The 22,066-nt window shown below is 42.8% G+C and overlaps 1 protein-coding gene across 4 annotated transcripts; it reads left to right on the forward strand.

Annotated features, from left to right (window-relative positions):
• Positions 1-1,142: 1,142 nt before the first annotated feature.
• Positions 1,143-19,563, forward strand: TMEM170A (transmembrane protein 170A). 4 transcript variants are annotated; one of them, XM_004437104.3, is made up of 3 exons: positions 1,143-1,415; positions 13,458-13,628; positions 16,375-19,563. In XM_004437104.3, exons 1-3 carry the CDS (start codon positions 1,283-1,285, stop codon positions 16,503-16,505), a joined length of 435 nt encoding a protein of 144 aa, XP_004437161.1. In that variant the 5' UTR covers positions 1,143-1,282; the 3' UTR covers positions 16,506-19,563. The 4 variants fall into 4 exon arrangements, with proteins under 4 accessions (XP_004437161.1, XP_014648163.1, XP_087276046.1 ...); XM_014792677.2 differs by having other exon boundaries at positions 1,144-1,415; positions 13,458-13,559; XM_087419920.1 differs by lacking the exon at positions 1,143-1,415 and adding an exon at positions 1,527-2,483.
• The last annotated feature ends 2,503 nt before the right edge of the window (positions 19,564-22,066 follow it).

Here is a 22,066-nt window from a genome sequence, read left to right on the forward strand (position 1 = left end):
GCCAGTCTGGGAAATGTACCAAAAGATGGCATTATTAAATATTTCATGACTTTTTTTTTTATACTTACTATTTTTGTTTTATAAAAGTTGCTTGGTTGATGTGAAATCCCAGTTGTAGTCTTAGGGAACTGGTATAGAAAGCTTTCATAAAAAAGGTTTACAAGAGGGAACTCTAATAAACAATCTTGCTCATGTTCTTGAATTAAAAGGGTAATATTATGTATTTTGTACACAATGCTTTTTATTTTTATTTATTTATTTTTTGTGAGGAAGATCGGCTCTGAGCTAACATCCATGCCCATCTTCCTCTTTTTGCTGAGGAGGACTGGCCCTGGGCTAACATCCGTGCCCATCTTCCTCTACTTTATATGGGACGCCACCACAGCATGGCCTGACAAGCGGGGCATCGGTGCACGCCCGGGATCCGAACCGGGACTGCCAGCAGCGGAGGGCTCGCACGTAGCTGCTACACCATGGGGCTGGCCCCTAACATTTTATTGTTTTTGTGGGTGTGTGTGAGGAAGATCAGCCCTGAGCTAACATCCGATGCCAATCCTCCTCTTTTTTGCTGAGGAAGATTGTCCCTGGGCTAACATCCGTGCCCATCTTCCTTTACTTCATATGGGACGGCGCCACAGCATGGCTTGACAAGCGGTGTGTCGGTGGGCGCCCGGGATCTGAACCCGCGAACCCTGGGCCACCGAAGTGGAGCCCACGTACTTAACCGCTGTGCCACCGGGCTGGCCCCCACAATGCTTTTTAATTTAAACTAAGTTAAGCTTTCAAACAACTAATTTTCTCTCCAAATATTGAAGGTATTGCTGCATTGTCTTCCAGCCTCCTTCACTTGGCTGCTGAGCCATCGGATTCTCATTGCCAGATGTGTTTTAAATCTACATCTCTGGTCTGGGGGGGCGTATGCAATTCTCCTTCTTTCTTATAGGTGGCGCTGCAGACAAGGGCAGAGCAGAGCGAGCCCTGCAGGAGCAGAAGAGACTTCCCCAGTAGGGGGCGTAGCCCGTGGATGCTGGGTCTCGGTGGGCCGTACGCAACGTCAGAGGCGGGAACAACTCTCGCCCCGCCCCTGCCATCTGCGGCGCGCTCTGATTGGAGGGACGAACCATCACTTGGCAGCGCCGTTGGGGTAGGAGGAAGAGGGCCCGGCCGAAGGTGACGCTGAGGCAGCGGAGCTGCGGAGAGCGGAGAGGGCTGTGAGTGAAAGCGAGCCTCGGCAGCACATTGGACGCTCTTCCCCCCTCTCTCTGCGGTGAATGGCGGCGGGATGGAGCACGAGGGGAGCGGCGGCAGCGGGGGGTCGGCCGGGCTCCTGCAGCAGATCCTCAGCCTGAAGGTCGTCCCACGGGTGGGCAACGGGACCCTGTGCCCCAACTCCACTTCTCTCTGCTCCTTCCCAGGTACCGCCCCGCCCCGCGCCTGCGCACCCCGCCGCGGTCGCCCATCTGTGAGGCGCCCCTTCCTCGCGTAGCGCCCGGGGCCCCGCTGCCCCGCCCGCTGGGTGCTGTTTTCCTCCTAGAAGGAGGTTCCTGCTCCCTCGCCCGAGAGCTGGAGGATATAGTCCCTTCCCCCCGTCGCTCCCTCTGGCCGGGCCCCCCGGAGTCCTCGCATGGGCGAGGTCGGAGGGAGCGGCCGCGGGCGGACCGGTCAGTAAAGGGAGCTCGGCCACCACCCAAACTGGTCTTGCTCTTTGGAGTGTCCAAACGCCCCAGGTTCAGACTTGAATCGACAGAGCCCTGGAGGCGGTCATCCCCGTCTTGTTTGGGGCGCGGGATGCGCCTGGCCGCTCTGGTCCGCGCCGGCCTTTAGGCTCTCGCAGCTCGAACGTTGAATCGTCCGGCCAGGCTGAGGGGCAGTCAGAGCTCACACTCCCATTGTTTCTAGTCCAGCCCAACCCCTCTGCACCAGGAGGTTGTCTGCTGATCGCTTGCACCTTGTCCAAATCCACCCACTCCACCAGCTTGTCTTTCTCGGAATCGCTTTCTGAGACCTGTTGCCGAGTCTCCCACTCGTGCGTTCGAGATCTTTGACACAGCTTCTTTTTAACAATTCTTACCCCCGCCCCCGGAGCTTCTGTTGGGCCCGATCTAAGGGTTTTTCAAAATTATGATACAAGGTAGAAAGCTCTCTGCGCTCAGAGAGTTGAGAGGAGGAGAAATCACTTGGAAGGGCTAATAAAGGCTCTGAGGAGAGGGCACAATCATGTGTTGTACCTTTAAAGGCAAGAAGACTGAGAACAGTGGCGATCGAAGGGAGAGGTTGGGCTCTCCTGCAAAGCTGATTGATATCTTAGTAAACAATGAGAGAAAGGGGCCCTGAGACCTGCAAAAGGAGGAGGATTGGATTACTGACTGCGGTCATGCACGAGGCACCTGTGATTTCTCATCCTCTGGGCAGCGACTGCCAGGCGCCATTCAGTGGACACCCGGGACTTGCAGCGTGTTACCTGCCTAGTATTTTCCCGGCAGGTTTGTGAAATAGCTGATAAGATAATAACCATGTTGGGGCAGATGCAGAAGTTAGCTTCAAATCATGCCTAAATGATAATCTGGCAGCTCACGTTGTTTCAGAAGTTACTAAGGTCACTATTGATAGCGACAACGGAAATACATGGCGTTCTGGAGACACCGTCGAAAAAATGAAATGTTTATGCTGTCTGGAGGCACTACTGGACCAGATTAGTCTGTTTTTGTTTGTTTCCTTATTTTCCCCCCAACTCTCTATTTAAAAAATTTTCAAACCTACTGAAAAATTGAAATGATAGTATAACAAATACCTATATATCCTTTACTTAGATTCATTAATATTTTTATTCTTTTGCTTTCTCTTTCTCTATATGTATATATGCATACACATAACATTTTTATTTTCTGCAGAACCATTTGAAAGAAAGTTAGAATTGGTGGCACTTGATGCCTGATACTTCAGCATGTATCTTTTAAAGCGAGGACATTTTCTGTCGTAGACAAAAAACTATATCACACCCAAGAAATTTAACATTGATAGAATATTATCTAATGTACAGGCCTTATTTAATTTCCCAAGTTGTGCAACTAACGTCATTTATAGCTTTTTTCCTTTTTTTTTTTTTTAATTTCAGGATCTAATCAAAGATCACATATTGCATTTAGTTATCATGTCTTTTTAGTCTCCTTGTATCTAGAACAGTTCCTCCATCTTTGTTTCAATTTCTAGAGATTGACACTTTTAAGAGTCTGGGCTAATTGTTTCGTAGACTGTCCCACAATCTAAGTTTATCTGATTGTTTCTTCATGATCAGATTCAGATTAAACATTCTTGGTCAGAATACTATCTACATAGGTGATGTTGTCCCCTTCCCAGTGCATCACATCAGGAGACATTTAGCGTCAATTTGTACCTTTATTGATAATGCTAAGTTTAATCATTTGGTGAAGGTGGTGTTTATCACATCTCTCCACGGTAAGGATAACTTAATCCTTTAGTAATTGAGTCATATGTGGGGTGATACTTAGAAACTGAATATTCTGTTCGGTCTGTCTGGCTTTTAGTTGCCTTTTCTTTCTTTAAGAAAAGATTGAGACAAGTGGATTTGGGATGATAGTTTTAACATGTTATAGTAGAGAATCTGTGCCATGGGAATTGTTTTTGCTTTCAGAAATTGTTCTGAAAATATGAAACTGCGATATATACTTGAGTGTATGGGTACTTCCATAGATATATAACTTGGGAGTTTTGATCACTACGGGTCATTCATTCAGCAAATACACATTTGGCCAAGTGCAGCCTTTGGGCTGGGGGTATAAACATGCATGAGAGGTAGCCCTTGACCTCAGGTTGATCAGAATTGTTGGGTAAATACGCAGCCTCCCTGCTCTGTCTCATCTTAGCTGGAATGATGGCTGTAATAGGTACATGATGTTTGGTCTTTGTAGAGGCACCAAAGCCGCTGACGGTGAATTTCATTCATTGTCCTGAATCTGGAATAGTTTCTCTTTTGGCCCCACAGAAAAGGTTATTTGCACGTTATGCCAACTCAGTATGGCAAAATCGTTGCTCTGAGATATTCTGTGGTTTGTCACTATCAGGAAGCTTTGAATTGATTTTTTTTTAACCTGCCTTTGCAATTTAGCCATTTAGATTTCTGCCTATCGCTCTTTATTCCAAGTTGTTCAAATTTCTTTTGTTGTCATTGTCATTTTTAACAAATCTGACTGCCAAAAAAGGCAGATCTTTTCTTTGTATCAGGAATAACATTAACTTTCTGAAAGTATGAATTTCATTAAAATCCACATCAAAGTGTATCTTGTGATAGTTAAACTAAACTCCCTAATGTTTTGGTTGTGCCGTTGCTGGAATCAAGAATGGGTCACATTGGACCATTAAGTCAACAAATATTTACTCAGTGTGTGTTGCGTGCCTGTAGTTTTCTAGGCACCAAGTAAAGATGCTATAGTGAACAAAACAAAGGAGCTTTCATGATAATGAGGAGAGAGAAAATAAACAAATAAAATTAAAAAGTATGGAAAGGAACAGCTGGTGGTGAGCGTAAGACAGGGTAGGGGGATGGTAAGTGGCAGGTCTCGTTTATCAGGGTGGAATGCTCTTTTACTTAAGGTCATGAGGAAGCCCTTGGCGATGATGCCATCTGAAATCTGAAGGAGGTGAGGAACGGGCCACGCATCTGTTGGGAGAAGAGCGTTCTGGGCAAGGAGCAGCAGGTCCAGAGGCCCTGGAACAGGAGCTTGCTTAAGAAACGCAAAGGAGGCCAGTGCTGAGGGTGGAACAGCGTGGGCAGGGCGGGGAGGAGGATGTGAGGTCAGATCCCCGAGGGCCATATTGCAGGGTTTTGAGCAGAGGAGGGAGGATCCTTCTTACTTTTTTTGTAAGTGTACAATGGAGTGATTTTTAGTATATTTGTAGAGTTTGCAACCATCTCCACAATGAACTTCAGAATATTTTCATCACTCCACGAGAAATCTCATACCCATTAGCACTAACTTTCTGGCTTTGTGTGAATAGACGGAAGGCCAGATTAAGACAGACAAGATCTAGCCGGGCTAGGACCAAGAGACCACTGGGGTGAGGCAGGCCATGGGGCCCACTCAGAAACCAGGGATGAGAGGGCTGTCAGGCAGTGGTATCAGGGAGAGGGGGCAGCCCACAGCTGGCAGTCCTGGTGGGCAAGTCATCATTGTTAAGGAGGAAAGGAGGGGGGTATCCAGGAAGAACTCACTGTTTTCCTTTACTCTCACACTACTACCACACTTAACAACACTCCTGACGCCAGATGTGTGGGTTTTCAACTCATCAGGCAATTCTGTGACACCAGTTGGGTGTCCTACAATTCAGTTCAGTTTGACACTGTCTACCTGGAGTTAACGTCAGATCCCCCAGGTTAAGGGCTCAGTCCCACAACACTGCTTCCACCCCCCACTTCAGGCACCATTTGAAATTGCAAGTTGTTACCTGTGCTTCTGACCTACTGGTTATAAATCGGAGGTTCCCTTGACCCCCTCCTTGAGTTCCATTAATTTGCTAGAGCAGCTCACAGAACTCAGGAAAGCAGTACTTACCAGAGTACGGGTTTATTATAAAGGATACAAATGAACAGCCAAATGAAGAGGTACTTAGGGCAAGGTCTAGAAGGGTTCCAAGCACAGGAGCTTCTGTCCCTGTGGAGTTGGGGTGTGCCACCCTCCCAGCACATAGATGTGTTCACCAGTCTAGGAGCTCTCTGAACTCCATACCTTTGGCATTTTTATGGAGCCCTCGTCACATAGCCATGATTGATTATTAACTCCACTTCCAGCGCCCTCCCTCTCCCAAGAATAGGGAGTGGGGATGAAAGTTCCAGTCATGGCTTGGTTTTCCTGGTGACCAGCCCCACCCAGGAACCCACTAAGCGTCACAGCATGAGAAAAAAAGATGCTCCTGGAAATTCCAGTGGATTTAGGAGCTCTGTCAGATGCTCCTGATCAGGAAATTACAGGGGTCTTAGGAACTTTGTATCAGGAACCAGAGTCGAAGACTAAATATTAGAACAAAAGATTTTCTTAGCACCCCTATTTACAAGGGTTTGGGAGCTCTGTGTCAAGAACAAAGAACAGAGACCAATATATATGCATTTGTTAATATTTCGCAAGGGGAACAGATGGAGCCCCTGGTAGGTCGGTGGGGTTTGGTAAGAGAGGGGTCTCACAGTGGGCAGTGTGGACTGATGCAGGCTGATGGGCGATTAGCATCAAGGCAGTCTAGTATCAAGTTGCAGGACCAGATAGGACTACAGTTCCCAGGAAGGCTGACGTGGTCCACTTAGAACCCTGGCTTCGGAGGAGGAACTGGCCGTGCTCATACAGTTTGACCTGGACCCTAAGGTAAGAGTGGGACCAGCTGAAAGGACGGCGGAGTACTGAGCCTTACACTGCCCACTTGGCTTAGGCTCCTTCCATTCCTGCTGATGGGGGCCAGGTTGGTCTTGAGGCCTTGCCTGGAGATTAGGTGACTCAGCTGTGGAGGTTAGAGGGCCAGGGAGCAGGCCATCGCAAACCCCTTTTGTTAATACAGAACTCACCTAGAGGATTCTGCAATCTATACAGCTTTTCTCTTTAACTGAAATGTCTGTCTGAAAAATAGTACCTTTTTTGTGTGTGTGAGGAAGATTAGCCCTGAGCTAACATCGATGACACTCCTCCTCTTTTTGCTGATGAAGACTGGTGCTGGGCTAACATCTGTGCCCATCTTCCTCTACTTTACATGGGACTCTGCCACAGCATGGCTTGACAAGCAGTGCATTGGTCTGCACCTGGGATCCAAACCTGCGAACCCCAGGCCGCCAAAGCAGAGCGTGCGAATTTAACTGCTATGCCACCGGATGGGCCCCTGTAAAATAGATTCTTTCTTTTTTTTTTTTTTTGTGAGGAAGATCAGCCCTGAGCTAACATCCATGCTAATCCTCCTCTTTTTGCTGAGGAAGACCAGCTCTGAGCTAACATCTACTGCCAGTCCTCCTCCTTTTTTTCCCCAAAGCCCCAGTAGATAGTTGTATGTCATAGTTGCACATCCTTCTAGTTGCTGTATGTGGGACGCGGCCTCAGCATGGCTGGAGAAGCGGTGCGTCGGTGTGTGCCCATGATCCGAACCCGGGCCACCAGCAGCAGAGCGTGCGCACTTAACCACTAAGCCAAGGGGGCCGGCCCTCTCCTCCTCCTTTAAAGCCAGCAGCATAGCATCTTCAAATCTCTCTTACTCGGACCGTCCTGCGTCCCTCTTACAAGGACTATTGTGATTGTGTTAAGCCCACCTGGAAAATCCAGGATACTCTCCCATCTCAAGACCCTTAATCTAATCACATCTGCAGACTCCCTTTTGCCATGTAAGGTCACATTTTCACAGGCTCTGGGGATGAGGATGTGGACATCTTTGGGACCCATTCTGCCACCAATGCTTAATCTGATTTCCCCTTATAATGTTTTATTACAGAGATTAATTACCTGATTTATTCTTCAGCATCGGGAAGTTATGTGACTTTAGCTGCCAGAGTAAACGAAGCTGAAGATAATGCACTTGATTTGAAACAGTGAACAAGGAAATACTGTAAGATATGTAGCAAAGATTTTTGACAGTGTGTGAGCCAGGAAAATGAAAAGTATTATATGATGATCAATAAATAGTTATTAAATAGATGGCAAATTAAGGTACAGTAGATTAAAGGGAAATCACTTAGTTTTTTAAAAGTGTTTTATTGATTGGGGTTTGCCTTTGCTATTAGAGTCCTGTAATAATCCCATCCGTCTGCGAAGTGTTTTATAAACTGTACTACTCATCTAATATAATAAGGCCTTTTTTCCTACTTAAAGTGACTTAAGTGATGCTATATAAAATATGTAGGCACTGAAGTCGCTAATGGATGTAGCCCTGGGTTGTAGGAGGGTGCAGTGTGCTTCCGCTTGTCAGAAACTCAGGGAGGTGCTGCCCTGCTACGCCAGATCTTGTTCATGAATAGGCCTTTCAGTTTTTAGGAAAATGAGGATGTGGGTTGGTAGCCTAGCAGGCCTTCTTGGGCAGGTGCTGTGCTCCAGGGGAAGTGGGAACTGCTGAATGTTGGTGTGTTAGTCTGCTAAGGCTGCTATAACCAAATACCATAGACTGAGTAGCTTAAACAACAGAAACTTATTTTCTCACAGTTCTGGAGGCTGGAAGTCCAAGATCGAGGTGCCAGCATGGTCATGTGGTAAGAGCTCTCTTGGGCCCCTTCTTGGTCTGTCCTCACATGATGGGGGGAGAGAGAGAGAGAGAATGAGAGACAGAGAGATCTCTCTCTTCCTCTTCTTATAAGGCCACAGTCCTATCAGGTTAGGGCTTCAGCATGTGAATTTGGTGGAACATAATTCAGTCCATAGCAGTTGAGTAGCACACCTGAGTGTCTGGACCCACTTTTACTGAAGTTGCCAACTTAATGTGTCTCTGGCAGACCAAGGCCTCACCTCCCAGTTCACTGGCCCGATGGCTCTGCGGCAGCCAGTAAGAAGTGAGGCTCCAGTAGTGCCTTGAGTTGCTGTGGAAAGCAGTGCTCATCTCTAACACTTGGGGAGTTCCAGCAGAAGCCTTGCAAGAGCAGGGCCCAGGAGTGGTCTGAGGTCAGTAGTGGCAGACAGCAGCCAGGATGGCAACTGCTCTGAGTTCTTGGAGGCAGGTTTGTATCCCATTTGTCTACCCCAGGACAGTGGCATTCCTGGCGCCATCATAGAACTTTCTGCACACATAGAACTTTCTGGTGTTATGGAGGTCCGAGTCTCCGAGTGATTTGGGCAGTAGCTGGTGAGGACTATGCGATTGAAGATAGGGTTCCTGCTTTGGAAGGGAACTGTGTGGTGCTGTGCTTTGGCTTGGGGATAAGCTGGTGGTGGGTGGTGTTCAAGGGGTCTTTAGGCTGGGGAGGCCAGGCTGCTCTCACTGAGCCAGGGTGCAATAGCAGCTGCCCAGGCAGGAGGGATCTGTGGGTGCCAGAGCTCAGGCAGATGCACATTTATTGGGGAGGAGCAGTACCTGGACACCAGATGTTGCAGCCCCCAGAGCTGCTGCCAAGAAGAGAGAGCAAGTCTCCTGGGCAGTAGAAGCAAGAATGGTGGCCGGTCCGAGGCTGGAAAGGAGTCTGCAGTAGTAGAGGTTTGTTTCCAAAGAGGATGGGGGCTCAAACCCTGAGGATTGAGAATCCTGCCTGCAATTTCTGGTCAACACTGTTGACTGGAAAGATGGTTTTTCTTTGGTGGAGGAATGGCAGTAGTTAGTATACATATATATTTTTATATATTATTATTATTATTTTTTTTTTTTGTGAGGAAGATCAGCCCTGAGCTAACATCCATGCCAATCCTCCTTTTTTTGCTGAAGAAGAGCGGCCCTGAGCTAACATCTATTGCCAATCCTCCTCCTTTTTTTTCCCATTTTCTCCCCAAAGCCCCAGTAGATAGTCGTATGTCATAGTTGCACATCCTTCTAGTTGCTGTATGTGGGACGCTGCCACAGCATGGCCGGACAAGCGGTGCGTCGGTGCGCGCCCGGGATCTGAACCTGGGCTACTAGTAGCAGAGTGTGCGCGCTTAACCACTAAGCCATGGGGCCGGCCCCTATATATTAATTTTTTATGTTACATATTTAATTTTTAAGCTTGGGACGTTACTGTTTAATCACTTTATACTCCATGTTGTGTGATTTAAACTTGTTTTAACAATTTGCCAAACACCATCAAACAGAATAGAGCAGTTTCAACAGTATTATAAAATTATTCTGAAGGTGTATCTTGTTCAGCAGAAAGAAAAATAAGCTCACAAATGGTTTGAAACCTTTGTAGCTGTCTAATAGTTTTTCACTAGAACAAAAGTGCCAGAACACCCCCAGTCATTTGTTATTTTTTATTTTATTTTATTATTATTATTTTTTTTAATTTTATTTATTTAATTTTTTTCCCCCAAAGCCCCAGTAGATAGTTGTATGTCATAGCTGCACATCCTTCTAGTTGCTGTATGTGGGATGCGGCCTCAGCATGGTGGGACAAGTGGTGTGTCGGTGCGCACCCGGGATCCAAACCGGTACCGCCAGCATCGGAGCGCGCGCACTTAACCGCTAAGCCACAGGGCCGGCCCATTTTATTATTTTTTAATCCCCCCCCCCCAAAGCCCCAGTAGATAGTTGTATATCATAGTTGCACATCCTTCTAGTTGCTGTATGTGGGACGTGGCCTCAGCATGGCCGGACAAGCGGTGTGTTGGTGCACGCCTGGGATCCGAACCCAGGCTGCCAGCAGCAGAGCGCACGCACTTAACCGCTAAGCCACAGGGCTGGCCCGTCATTTGTTATTTTTAATAAGCATTGAGCCCTAGATGGGGCACCTCTGATGCTGTCATTCAGAGCCTTTCATCCAAAACAAGACCTAGGTGTCCTAATTTAGGTGTATGTAGAATATGGTATTAATTGAAGCTTTATTTGACTTAAAATGAGCAAAGAATTAGTGCAGTCCTCAGTGACAATGCCAAGGGTGGCTTGGAGGCTATCTCCATTAGCCCCGTAAGGCTTCCCCCCAACAAGAATAAGAAATTGATCTAGGAAAAACCACACACTCAAGACTATGCTTACAGGGCCGGCCCCATGGCTTGGTGGTTAAGTGCATGCGCTCCGATGCTGGTGGCCTGGGTTCGGATCCCGGGTGCGCACCGAGGCACCACTTCTCCGTCCATCCTGAGGCCGAGTCCCACATACAGCAACTAGAAGGATGTGCAGCTATGACATACAACTATCTACTGGGGCTTTGGAGGGAAAAAAAAAAAAAAAAAAAAAAAGACTATGCTTACAACTCAAACACAGCTTCAGGAAAAGCCCCTGGTCCTTCCCTTCCCTGTCTCCACTCTCCCCAAGCCAACTGACACTCCTCATTGGTCTGTCTTTAATTGTTCATCCCAATCCGACCAACCTTCCTGAACAGTTCTTTTTAAAACAAAAGCTTTGGCTTTTTTATCAAAGGAAAAAGTGAATTGTCATCAACTCTCCCCTCAACCTATCCCACTCCCCAGAAATAACAGTTTTCTGTAGCTTAATACACACCAAGAGGCGGCAAAAAGGACAAGGGCCTGGCTTCTGGAGCCACGTTGAACCGGGGCTCGGCCTTGTGCTGGCAGTGTGGGCTCGGGCAAGCCTTCTCACCCCCCTCTGCCTCCATTCGCTCATCCGAGAGCCGGGGATATCAATAATATGTGCCTCATAGAGTTATTTAGAGGATTACATGAGTTAATATTTGTAAAGCACTTAGAACAGTACCTGTGTGTGTCATAAATATTTATTAAATAAACATATGTCCAGACTTTTCTCTGAGTACAAAGAAGCATCTACACACACATTTGTTTCTTTTTTTTTTTAAGATTTTATTTATTTAATTTTTCCCCCCAAAGCCCCATTAGATAGTTGTATGTCATAGTTGCACATCCTTCTAGTTGCTGCATGTGGGAGGCGGCCTCAGCGTGGCCGGAGAAGCGGTGCGTCGGTGCACGCCCGGGATCCGAACCCGGCCGCCAGCAGCGGAGCGCGCGCACTTAACCGCTAAGCCATGGGGCCGGCCCCCACATTTCTTTCTTTAGTTTTTGTTTTTACACAAACAGGATCTTATTCTACATACTATTCGGCAACTTGCTTTTTTTACTTACCAATGTGGCTGGGCATCTTACCCATCAGTATTTACAGAGCTGTCTCATATTTTTATGTGATTGTGTAATATTCCCTTACATGGATACACCAAAACATGTTTCACAAGTCCTGCATTGATAGACATGCAGTTGGCGTCTAGTTTTTGCTATTACTGCCTGGAATTTTTGTGACCTTGTCCCTGCCTACATGTGTATTCCTGTAGGATGTATTCCTGGAAGTAAAATCGCATGGCAAAGGATATGCACATTTGACTTTTTGGATACACACTTCCAAATTACCCTCCAGAAAGCTTTTCTAGTTTGTATTCCTGCTGGGAGTGTAAGGTGGGACCTGTGAAATAATGTCCTGACAACCCTTTACTGCTCAAAACCTTTACTGGTACTTCCAGGGCTTTTACGTTGAAGTTCTTAGTCTGGCCTTCAAAGCCCACCATGATGGGACCCTATCTATCTTTGTAGCTTTAGCTGCTATTACTCTTATAAACCCTCTGCTTCAGTCAGGCCAGTGATTTTTAATCAGGGCAATTTTGCCCCCAGGGGACATGTGGCAATTTCTGGAGATGTTGGTTGTCACAACTGTGGGAAGAATGCTACTGGCATCTAGGGGGTAGAGACCAGGGGTGCTGCTCCACATTGTACAATGCACAGGACAGCCCCCTACAACAAAGGTTACCTGGTCCAGATGTCAGTAGTGCCATGGTCAAGAAACCCTGAGTTAAGCTTTTGACTGATCTCTAAGATTGCCTGTTAACTTACCCACCTCTAGCGCAGGGATGGACAACAGATTTTATCTAATGTGACACCTTCATTATATCCGTATGGGTAGTTAAAGAGCTGTCATGAGAATTCTGAAGCCTTGCCTGGGCTCAGTGGGGGAAAATGCTGTGTCTACCATTTACCAAATGTAAAGTCAAGTCAAGAGGGCAGGATGGTATCTCCTCCTTTTTTGTGTTTTCCAAGGTATCTCATGCATAGGTTTGTATACATAGTTGGTATCAAGTATTTTAATGTTGCCTGAATTACTGTCATCTTAAGAATGACTAGAGGTTCTTTGTAGGAACCAGCTCCTCTTCTAACCTGCCCCCTCATTTGCCATTGTCTTTAAGCCAAACATTTATATTTTCTGGTGTTTATTTCATATCTTAAAGAGCTTTGATATCCTAATAGGAGGCAATAGCTTGATATTTACTGCATTGTCTTGAAAATGATTGTTGAACGAATATAATTGTACAGCTTTTCCATTTTAGAAGACTGAATAATCAAAAAGTTTGGAAAGATCAACAGGCGTTGATCGCATAGTACCCTGTCAGTGGTACTTATGCTTGTACTTCTTATGGGAGGGAAATTATTTAGGTCAATTTTCCAATCTGGGTGAACCTTTTTTCCAGCGTTTGGGAGTAGAGATAGCTAGTCACAGGTTGGCCAACTTTATCTGTAAAGGGCCAGATAGTGCATATTTTAGGCTTTGCGAGCCATGTGGTCTCTGTACTGTTTCAGCTCTGCTCTTGTAGCTTGAAAGCAGCCAGAGACAAGACTTCAATGAATGGGCGTGCCTCTGTTCCAGTAGGACTTTATGTACAAAAACAGGTGGTGGCCATCGCTTGCTGAACCCTCTAAAACCATCAATATTTGGATATTTGATTGATGAACCTACATTGCAACTGAGTGGTTTTGAAAATGAAATAACTGGGTATAATGACACCCCCTTTGTAATGATTGCCCTGGGAAAGGCAGTGATTTTCGACCTTTCTTTGCTTTCCCTTGTAGAGATGTGGTATGGTGTGTTCCTGTGGGCACTGGTGTCCTCTCTCTTCTTTCATGTCCCTGCTGGATTACTGGCCCTCTTCACCCTCAGACATCACAAATATGGTAGGTTCATGTCTGTAAGCATCCTGTTGATGGGCATCGTGGGACCAATTACTGCTGGAATCTTGACAAGTATGTTAGACATTAAAATACCAGTCAAAACGTTTCATATGAATAGTCAGTTCATTTCAGGACCCATTTTAGAAACATGTCTGAGTGGGATAAAGAAAAAAGAGTGGCCTTTAACCACACGTCCTGTTTTTTTATGTATCGTTTCTTTTTCACCCCCAACTCCCCATTATTTGGCTAACATCTTTGACTTCCTGAGTCAGATTTTCTCTCGCTGGCTTCAGAGAAGCCTTAAGTTAAGCTTTGTGAGATAGGTCACTAGCAAAAGAAAGACATTTGTCTTTTTGGAAGCTACTACTCCTTTCTCATCAGCTCGCACCTGACTGATGGCATCACAAGATGGTTGATGAATTACTTCCCCTCATTCAGGTGTGATTACTTTAAGGACTGAAGAATAATTCTAATGACAAGAATTCTCATTTAGAAAAGTACCTAGTTATTTTTTTCCCCTCAATACTTTCTGAATAAAAATTGGAGTAACATAAATTATTTTTACCTGGTTTTTTTTGGCCTTTGCTCATGTCACAGGGATGAGAATAAGTTTAAATCATTTTAAAGCTCATAATTAAATATAAATAACATGTATATTTTATATAAATTAAAAATTATAAGAAAGCAAAAGTAAACATTCTCCATTGCTGCAGTCCTAAATGATAACCACAGTTTGCATTTTGGTATATGCTTTAAGATTTTTTTCTAGGTATACATGTAAACATAAACATATTCTTTTTTTTTTATAATTTTATTTATTTATATTTTTATCCCCAAAGCCCCAGTAGATAGTTGCATGTCATAGCTGCACATCCCTCTAGTTGCTGCATGTGGGACGCAGCCTCAGCATGGCCGGAGAAGCGGCGCGTCGGCACGCGCCCAGGATCCGAACCCGGGCCGCCAGCAGCGGAGCGCGCGCACTCAACCGCTAAGCCATGGGGCCGGCCCCCATAAACATATTCTTAAAAAATAGAAACATAATATTTCTCCTACTTTGTATTTTTTTCACTGTGAATTTAAACCTTGAGCTTCAAGCAGATACCTCCTTCTGTCTCTTGAGAGTTTTTTCTGGGACAAAGTGGCCTCGTTTGTCTGTGTTCTGTAGATGATGAAACCTTTGTGATAACACAGGGAGGAAGCCAGTTTTCTCCTGCCTGCATTAAAGAGTTTCCATAACTGGCCCTTACAAGCTTTTTAACTATCTCACCTACTGTTATCTTCAGGGACCCTCTGCTCCAGTTTCCTTACTGGATTACAGGCCCTGAGGACCTGTTTCAGATTTCTCATCAGTAAAATAACGATGATAAACCCACCTCATATGCTGTGTGATGACTAAATGAAATAACGTGTGTACAAAATACTTAACAGAATATCTAACACATAGTAATTGCACAATAAATGGCATGTTCATTCTGTCTTTAAGACTAGTGCATAGAATCTGTTTCCTTCCCATTTTGCTGCTCCTTCTGGTTTGCTTTTTCCTTTCTTCCCTTCATCATCATCCAAATCCCACGTTAGGGCCCAGTTCAAGTTCCTTAAGCTTCTTTCTACCCAGCTCACGTTTTTTGGAGCTAAATTATGAAGGGGCCCAATGGAACAGGTGCCTTCCAGATGTTAGTCACACAGTGTGCATGCAGGGCCACTGGAGGTGGGCATTTCAAAGTTGCAAATGTTCCAGGCAACCAACACGGGTATTGGTTAATATTGTTCTTTCTTCTTCTTAAAATATGTTAATATACCTTCACATCACATTTATAAAATACATAAACATTTGATTGAGGTTCTATATATTATCTTGAATTATTCAAAATCTGTTTCATGCTTGTGCTGTCTTTTGTCCCTAGCTAGATTCTGAGTATTGTGAGAATAGGGATCACATCTTATAAAACATAGATGTAAATAAATATTTGAATGAATGAATACACTGTGACCAGGGAGAATTTTGTTTGGAGAATTTTGGGGAGGGGGTGTCATCTGGGAACTTTGGATCTGTCCTTTCCAAACTAATGAAATCTTGACTTTCTTGATACAATGCTGAGTCCCTGCAGCAATTCATATGGGTACCTGTGTAGATACAGAATTGAGTGTTTGTTTTGTGTACTCAATTTCTAGGAAGCTGTAGTGACTAACATAACAAAAACGATTAACAATATGGGAACAGAAAGGAATGCCTGAGGATCTCTCCTCTCATGCCCTTTGAATTAATAGATTTATAAGCTTAGGGTCCTCCTTTCTTCCTTTTCCACCCCCCTCCTCCCGCCTCCATCCATTTCTTGAAGGGAACCGAGTATAGTAGAAGGTGGAGTGGGGAGTCCCTGTGGCTTCTCCTGAAATATTTCTTGCTCAGTCCTACACAAAAAATTCTTTGTCATTTCTTGCCAAGAATGTATTAGGTACCTGTTAAATGCATGGGGAATAAAGGGATGTTTTTGAGTTTGTAATCAGGTCATGTGGAAATTGCAATCTTTGTGATTTGGGTTATGACTTCCAGATGATTTTATTCAGTAAATCTCAGTTTTAAGGAGTCACTTTTCAACATCTAAAAGCACGTCAGTGATATGCAAACCATATAAGGAATACTTAAAACCTAGAGTAGTCATCAAAAAGAATAGGGAAAACAAACATTTCTATAGTATTTAAATTTTAATGTAAAAAATCTGGAACATTCTACTTATAGTAAAATTTTAAGTGCTATATTTTCCTGAATATATTAACCTTGATTTTTTTTTTTTTTTAACATGCTTGAATTTTTGAACAGGTGCAGCAATTGCTGGAGTGTACCGAGCAGCAGGAAAGGAAATGATACCATTTGAAGCCCTCACCTTGGGCACTGGACAGACGTTTTGTGTAGTGGTGGTCTCCTTTTTACGAGTTTTAGCTACTCTATAGCATACACCCTCAAGCTATGATGTCGAACCTAAGTTTTATAGAATCCTCCAAAAGAATACATTATGGAATGTAGTGTTTTCTTAGTTCTTCAAGTGGAAGCACTCAGATGAAAAAGTATGCGAAGAACAACATCTCAGCCCTTTCTTCAGTTTGAAGTTCTGGGAATTGAATGGAAGATCTTTCTGGACTCCTATTATTCTCAACCAAAACAGATCAAGTTTCTTTTCTTTCGTTTTTTTTTTTTTTTTTTTGGTAGATATTTAATTTAAGCGGTTTTACAGGTGCACCTTTACCCACGCCAGGTCGACAGTGCTTCTGGGTTAGCATCCTTTGCACTGAAATTTACAATGATCTGTGAGAAAATGCAATGTTGCATATTTCAGAGAAACTATAGAGAATATTGGTTTATTTCTGAGCAGAGTATACATACTAAAATCTTATTTGGTCTAATCTTGATTAAAATCTGGCAGACTCTTCTTTTGTTACATCCTCATGACAGTCAGTGCCAAGTAGGTTTCGGCTGAGTATAGCTTTGAGAACAAAAACAGAAAAAAAAATCTGTAACACAAGTAGTGGCTTTCATTCCACTATTTAAAGACAAAGGAGATACCCACAGAATGATGTGACATTTTATGGATAACTAGCTTGACCTCTAATTATTTAATATATTTTAAGAGATGTGAATTTCTTGTACATTTTGTGAAAATAAGCTAGCTAATGGAAACTTTTTTTTCTGAATTTCTGTACCGCTCTTTCCTATCAGTTTTATTCTATTAATTTTATTTAGTTTAATTGGAAACATACCATATTAAGTAGCTCCAGTTAGAAATTTTAAGCCAGAGCGGTTAGCCTACTCTTTTAACATGGAGGCACACAAAAAAAAGATACTTAAACATTCTGTTAGTTTTTCTTAGTGACTTTGGTTTATTAATGGCTCTTGAAAAATTGTGAAAGTGCAGCTTGAAGTAGAGTTCATGGTTATGGATTTCTTAGTCTTAACGTGCTTCCCTAGCAGTGGGTCTTCAGCCCACTTTGACAGTATTGGGTGTCACTCCCAGAAAGTGCCTAAAGTTAATTTTCAGATATCCTTCCACTGTGCCCTCTGCATTTTCCTTCAAGAGAATTTATATCCTTAAAGAGAATTAAATATCGAGAGTTTTTTTAACCCAATTTTAGCTGTTTTAATTTTTCTTCTACTGCCTTTCTTTTTCATTAAAAGGCCTGAAAACTGTGACCTTCAAAAGAGAATTGCAAAAATGAAGTATCTAACTTGATCCTTCCCACCTAAACTGTTTTGTATGGAATACAATCTGTTGTTTTCTGTTTTCAAAATAGTTTCTGGTAATTAAAGCTGACATTTTTAAAGGAAAGTTTTGATTGTGAGAGTAGGCTCATGAGGTCATGTGCACACGAATGTATCTGTTCCAATAAGAGCAATAGGCACTCGGCTTCTGGTTAAAAAATAGCCAGGAGGACCAATTTAACCAGAGATAGTCAAAGAGAAAAATTACAAAGAGATCACAAAAATTAACTGGACATTTTGTTTTAATAGGCCATTAGACCACTTGTCAAAATTATAGTGACTTATACTCAAGACCAGGTGGAAAATTACAAGTAGAGCTGGAATGCAGGCAGATGTCCTTAAAAATGCCCCAACAAGACTACCCTCCAATGCTCAAATCTTTCAAGCAAATTTTAAGTCTTTAGTTAAAGGCTCCATTTTTCAGTTCAAGGAGCTGTGATTTTGAAAAGTACCCCTTCAGTTTAAGAAATCTGTGGATGTTGTATCCTTTATTATAGGAAATGATTTTAATCATCTCTATTGAAGGATGCCTCTTAGCATTCTCACCTAAAACATTCCTTTGGATAGAATTTCACAAATTGAACATGTGGGCCAGTGGTTGGAGGGCCCCTTCCCCTGAACTAATTCTTGAATATATTGATCCATGATTTAAATGTTTGGTTATTTTTCTTTTAGAGCCACGACACAAAAATGAATGCATTTTGTTTCCATTTGTTTCTTGTTTGCTATATTTTGATTATCCACTCTTTTTAAAAACTTTAAATATAAAATGTATGTATCTTCAAATTATTGAATGTTTCATCCATCCCACTATGTGAATGTTCTCCTGTGAATAAATGTATATAGACTTTATATAGATTGAGCTTTGTAGCTTGAAATGTTTTCAGGGAGAAACTGTTTGATAAAGAATGTCTGTTCTCTCTTGTTTTTGTTGTTGTTTTTAAATTTCTCGTCTCAAATACACAATTATTTGGGGGTGGTTGCTCAGATGAAAAAATATTGGCATTTATGTTGAACATTTTATTTTACCATGTATAGTTTTTTGAGAATTTTTGCCAACAATGGCTTTCTTAGAGACATATACAACCACCCCTCCCCCAGCTCTGCACTCACTTTTCTTTTTCTTTATGCAGAGGAGGGAGGCAACCCCCAACCATAAAAGCTGATTTCTGGATTCTTTAATATGGGGATTTGGAAGTAAAGCCATTTCATGAAAACTTAAGTCCATATACAAATGCGTAATGAATATTCCAAGAGAAAGATGTCTCTCTGTGCTATTAACTTTTTTTTTTTTTTGCATCAAAACATTACTTCTTAGGAAATGTCTAAAGTAGTGAGAAAAAGTTCATGCAAATAACTACCTTTAAACCCTTCTTCATGTTTTTTAAGTTTTTAAATTGTATGTTGGCTTTTGATTCCAATGTCCTGACTGCTCTGGTTTGAATTAAGTTCTTATTACAACTGCAGTGCATACCAGCCTTCCTTAAGAACCCATTTCCTGGAATGTGAAGCCCCAGTGCCATTAGCTCTCCACACGCAGGAAGTTTTGTGTACGTGCATTTCTTTTTTGTGCACTGTCTTAGGCTGGTTGTGACTAAAATCAGCTTAACTTTTTGTATTAGATTATTTCACTAACTGCTACAGTCAAAATGATCAAATCTTTGTACAATAGAAAATTATTTAAATTTTATTTTTCTACTGACATTTCTAATTCTGGTATAAATGTTTATCAATAAAGAATTACTTTCAATTCTGTGAACTGGAACTGTTGTTTTTCAGTGGCCAATGAATTTAATCTTTTTAATAAAGTCTGATTTAAGTTTTTGGGTTTTTTAAATAACTTAGTACTTAACATATATGTTTAACTGTATTTCTTTTATGTTCAACTTCTTCCTAATTTATGGTAAAATTCTTGTTCAAAGATATGATTAAACTGTATTTACATGTGAACTTGAGTCTTACAAAGTCCACTCTATGGGCTATACATTACCATCAAGAAGCTTTTGTATGATTACACACTGGGATGGCTCAAAGCTGATATAGTGTGTGAAAAAATTTATTATTTCAATAGTAAGTCCACATGAAGAGAGGCTCCAAGGTTGGTTTAATACTCTGTGACATCATAAATTTTTTTCTGCTCTGCAATTTTCAGCAAATTGGATTGTCCAATTTGGGTAGGTTACCCCATGGTCACAAGATCACTGCTGCTGTTCCAGGCATTGCAGACAGACATACAGTGTCAGGGGACTCGAATTTTTTTTTTATTGAGGTATGATATTCAGTAAAGTGCACAAATCTTAAATGTATAGCTTGATGAATTTCTACATTTTTATACACTTATGTGACTACCACTTAGATCAAGATACAGAACGTTTTTAGCACCCCAGAAAGATACATGCAGAGTTCAGCCAGAAGTCCCCAAGATCGTATGTATCCAGGACCCAACAAAGGAGGAACTTTTCTTTCAATTTTCAAAAAGGGGATAACCCAAGATTAGACAGCGGAAAGAGACTATGGCAGATGAGTGGCTAAAGGTGCTGAGTTTGGCAGAGAGGACCCCATAAATTATTGCTAAGACACCACAGTAATAGTAAACTAGGAATTTTGTAGGGATTTGGGGAGATTTGTACTGTGGCCAACTGGAGAGCCCTGTCTAAAGCCATTGCCCAGTCCAGCCTATTTCTACTTTGTGGGATTATGAGCCCAGAGTTGCCAGATTCTCCAGCTTTTCAAGGGAAGTTGGAAATCTAGATTATTTGAAATCTCAATTTTTAAGTGCCGGCAACTAATTTAAATTCATGTAAAATGCTTTTCAGGTCAAACGTTGCATGTCTTAGAGTTGGATTTGTTGACCTGCAAACCAATTTTTTACCTCTTTCCTAAACTACTTGACATAATAGAAAATAGTTCCTCTCCTGGTTACCCTTAAAGTGGTTGGAAACTTTGTCAATTTGAACAAATGCATGGAGTGCTAATGAGCTATGAAGAGGAGACTGAGAGAAATGGGATGACACTGGAGGAGCGAGTCAGCTGGAGAACGCCAATGTATCCTTTTCCCACCATGCAGCCCCCCGTGATGGGGCAAAAGGCTACATCTCGGTTTGTCACTGCAGGGTCCTTTTACGCTGTACAAGGAAAATGAGGCTGAGAACGGTAAACTCCCAAATACTGGGTCCTAATTTCACATCTATTTTTCTATTCTCCCATAAGAAAGATCTCCTGAAATGGATCATACACCTAAATGTAAGAACTAAAACTAGTATAAAACTCTTAGAAGAACACAGGAGTAACTTTTGTGATCTTGGGTTAGTCAAAGCTTTCTTAGATACAATCCCAAAAGCACAAGGGACAAGAGACAAAAATAGATAAAATTGGACTTCACTGAAATTAAAAATTTTTATGCCTCCAAGGCCACCACCAAGAAAGTGAAACATACCCCACAGAATATGAGGAAATATTTTCAAGTCATATATTTTATGAGACTGGTATTTACAATATATAAAGAACTCTTACAACTCAATTGGGCACAAATTACCCAAATTAAAAATGGGCAAATGGGCCAGCCCAGTGGCGTAGTGGTTAAGTTTGCGTGCTCCACTTCTGGCGGCCCGGGGTTCACAGGTTCAGATCCTGGGCACGGACCAATGCACTGCTTGTCAAGCCATGCTGTGACAGGCGTCCCACATAAAGTAGAGGAAGATGGGCACGGATGTTAGCCTAGGGCCAATCTTCCTCAGGAAAAAAGAGGAGGATTAACAACAGTTGTTAGCTCAGGGCCAATCTTCCTCACAAACAAACAAAAAAAATGGCAAAGGATTTGAATAGACATTTCTCCAAATATAAAGACATGAAAAGATGCTCAGCATCATTAGTCATCAGGGAAATGCGGATCAAAACTACAATGAAATGCTACTTCACACCCACTAGGATGGCTATAATCAAAAAGACAGTGTTGGCAAGGGTGTGGAGAAACTGGAACCTTCACACATTGCTGGCAAGAACACAAAATGGTGCAGCCGCTTTGGAAAACAATTTGGCAGTTCCTCAAAAGGTAAAGCACAGAGTTGCTATACGATCAAGCAATTCCACAGGCATGTACCTAAGAGAAATGGACTTTGAAAACGTGCTAAGTGAAAGAAGACAGTCACAAAAGACCAAATACTGTATAATTCCATTTATATGAAATGTCCAGAACAGGCAAATCAATAGAAACAGCAAGATTCGCCTCGCAGAGGCTGGGGACTGGGGAGAAATGGGG

This window comes from Ceratotherium simum, chromosome 30, assembly GCF_057802395.1.
Source record: "Ceratotherium simum simum isolate JZ-2026a chromosome 30, ASM5780239v1, whole genome shotgun sequence".
Classification (NCBI taxonomy): Eukaryota; Metazoa; Chordata; class Mammalia; order Perissodactyla; family Rhinocerotidae; genus Ceratotherium; species Ceratotherium simum.

What these genes read in the sequence shown, in the direction of transcription:
- TMEM170A (XM_087419920.1), top strand. Translation starts at nt 2,315, where the DNA reads ATGAGAGAAAGGGGCCCTGAGACCTGCAAAAGGAGGAGGATTGGATTA. An exon ending in GCCTAGTATTTTCCCGGCAG is followed by an intron (nt 2,484 to 13,457) that starts GTTTGTGAAATA and finishes TTTCCCTTGTAG; the next exon opens with AGATGTGGTATGGTGTGTTC. An exon ending in TACTGCTGGAATCTTGACAA is followed by an intron (nt 13,629 to 16,374) that starts GTATGTTAGACA and finishes ATTTTTGAACAG; the next exon opens with GTGCAGCAATTGCTGGAGTG.